The 2,743-nt window shown below is 38.9% G+C and overlaps 1 protein-coding gene across 1 annotated transcript in view; it reads right to left on the reverse strand.

Annotated features, from left to right (window-relative positions):
- Positions 1–2,743, reverse strand: part of Lrrc36 (leucine rich repeat containing 36) — a 72,883-nt gene that overhangs the window by 39,195 nt on the left and 30,945 nt on the right. The window contains 1 exon segment of the mRNA XM_017799650.2: positions 1,176–1,264. Within this exon segment, the coding sequence (XP_017655139.1) occupies positions 1,176–1,264 (89 nt within the window).

Here is a 2,743-nt window from a genome sequence, read left to right on the forward strand (position 1 = left end):
TTAATATATGGTCACACGGGTAGATTAAAACATCAGGAAAACGAAGCAACTGAAACCCTTTAACATCTAAACTACACACCCAAGTTAAAGTTATTAAAGTTACTGCTGGGATTTAGGAAATCTGCTTTTTAGTTTGTATATAGTTGAGTAGATCTTTTGAAGGTACAGACACCTTGAAAGGTCATCTCATTTAACTGGCCTGAGCACGCCAGGTTAAAGCACAAGGATGCATGTGATGCAATTTCTCTAATGTAAAGTTTTCTCCTTGCCTGTGGCATAGCCATTAACAGGACATAACCACTTTAATCATACTGGAATACCAACACTCGTGCTCCCCAAACCTTTGGAAATGAGTGTCTGTCTACTAAAACAGTTATTCTCAGTAAAGAGTATATACTTTTGGGGGCTGGAGAGATGGCTCAGTGGTTAAGAACACTGACTGTTCTTGCAGAAGACCCAGGTTTGAATCCTAGCACTTACATGGCAGCTAACAACTGTCTGTAACTCCAGTTCCGGGGGATCCGACAGCCTCTTCTGTCCTTCGTGGCCATTGCACAACATGGGTGCACTTACCTATATTCAGGCATAACACTTATACACATAAAAATAAAAATAATAAATAAAATATATATATATTTTAAAAAGAGTGTATACTTTTTTAGGGCGTTTTATCTCATGGAGTGAATCTTTGTGTGTACTAATGACATGATATGGTATTAATAAAGTCTAATTCAGCTCATACAAAAGGAGGCAAACTATATAACATAAACACAGGAGATTCTGTAGCTGGGAAGCCTAGGAAGCCCAGGGTGTGAGCTGCAGTAGATGCAGATGAGTCATGAGTCTTTGACTAAGGAAATCAATCACATTAGCAATCAATGTCCAGTAGCCTGTGAGGATGGGTAATGTACTTTTAGGGTGTACAAATAATGTAGGGTGATGTGAATGAAACTGAAATCTCTGAGTACAGCTTGTGCTTTGAAAGGTCCTGGGCTATACCTGATATAACACAGGTTCCTTCCGGCAGTGAGAAAGAGAAAATACAACCAGTAAATCTTGGACTTGCTTCAGATCTGTGCTTTCACAATTACTTATCTTCATTCTACCCCAGATTGGCTATGACAGCAGAGACAACCGAATGTCTTGGTTATTTTATGATCAGAGACCACACTGACCTGCTTCAATCCTGGTGTCAACCTCAGCATTGACTTTTGATGCAGGGCCCTTGTCTGTCACACAGTTTTTCATTGTCTTCTCCTTAGAGCTGTCAGAGAGAAGAATTTATTTAAAAATCAAGAGAGAGCTTCTGTGAACAGCAGTCTACACTGCTTAGAAAGCATTATTTCATGGTAGTCAGATATTTTTCTCAAATGCTCTAAGACATTAATAGAACTATGTTTTGCAAATATTTAAATAAAAAGCTGTAATAATAATAATAATAATAATGTGTATGAGTGTTATGCCTGCACCTATGTCATGCAATGCCCACAGAGAACAGAAGAGGCTGTCCTATCCCCTGGAACTGGAGTTACAGACAGTTGTTAGCTGCCATGTGGGTGCTGGGATTCAAACCTGGGTCTTCTGCAAGAACATTCAGTGTTCTTTACCTCTGAGCCATCTCTCCAGCCCCCCCTTTTTTTAAAAGTCAGAATATTTATACTGGAAACTATGGTAGAGGGCATTATAATTCAACCTGTAAAGTGAGAAAGCCAGAACATTCAGAATTTACTGTTTTCTTGACTGAAGTTTAAGTGTGACGGATTAAGAGACTATGATTTTTTAAAAATATTTTTATTATTTTTATGTGTATGCATGTATTGCCTGTGTGTAGGTAAGTGCACCCATGTCGCGCAGTGCCTGCAGAGGCCAGAAGAGGCTGTTGGAACCCCTGGAACTGGAGTTACAGACAGTTGTTAGCTGCCATGTGGGTGCTGGGATTTGAACCCGGGTCTTCTGCAAGAACTCTTAGTGTTCTTAAACACTGAGCCATCTCTCTAGCCCCGAGACTATGTTTTGTTTTGTTTTTTAATTAAGATAATCTTAGTCAGGACACAGAAAGGATGGTTCTGCAGCCAAGAATTTCAGTAGAGAATACTGTAGATGTTGGGTAGAACAGATAAAAGAAACAAGTGTTTGCACTTGATTGAGATGTCACCTCAAAAAGTCAGAAAACTAGACTGTGCACCAGGATTTTCGTACTTATTATCTTATTTACTCGTAAAAGACCCTTTATTGGTTATTATACCCTTTATTGCAAGGGGAGCTGGGATCCAAAAAGCTTAAAAATCTTTACCCAATGCATGGGATCTTGTAAGACATTAATGTTAATACTGGGCACAGAAAAACATTTTCCCTCTGGTTTAGCAGTCAGTTATAGGGAACTTAGATTAACGATGGAATTATTTACCTTACATTTACTTATCTATGTCATATTATGATAAACAGGATATTCCAATGTACTTAAAATAGAAATTAACTTAATACACACACATACACACACAAAGATTTTTTAGATCTATTTCTGTCTATAGCAAAGTAAACTTTGTTCTATGTATATTAAACTCAGTAAGCCTCAATATTAACCTGAATATTTAAAAATAGAGAGGAAAGCCGGGTGTGGTGGTGCACGCCTTTAATCCTAGCACTTGGGAGGCAGAGGCAGGGGGGTCTCTATGAGTTCAAGGCTAGCCTGGTCTACATAGTGAGTTCCAGGACATCTGGGGCTACAGGGAGACCCTGTCTC

This window comes from Nannospalax galili, unplaced genomic scaffold, assembly GCF_000622305.1.
Source record: "Nannospalax galili isolate Female #2095 unplaced genomic scaffold, S.galili_v1.0 scaffold799, whole genome shotgun sequence".
Taxonomy (NCBI): Eukaryota; Metazoa; Chordata; class Mammalia; order Rodentia; family Spalacidae; genus Nannospalax; species Nannospalax galili.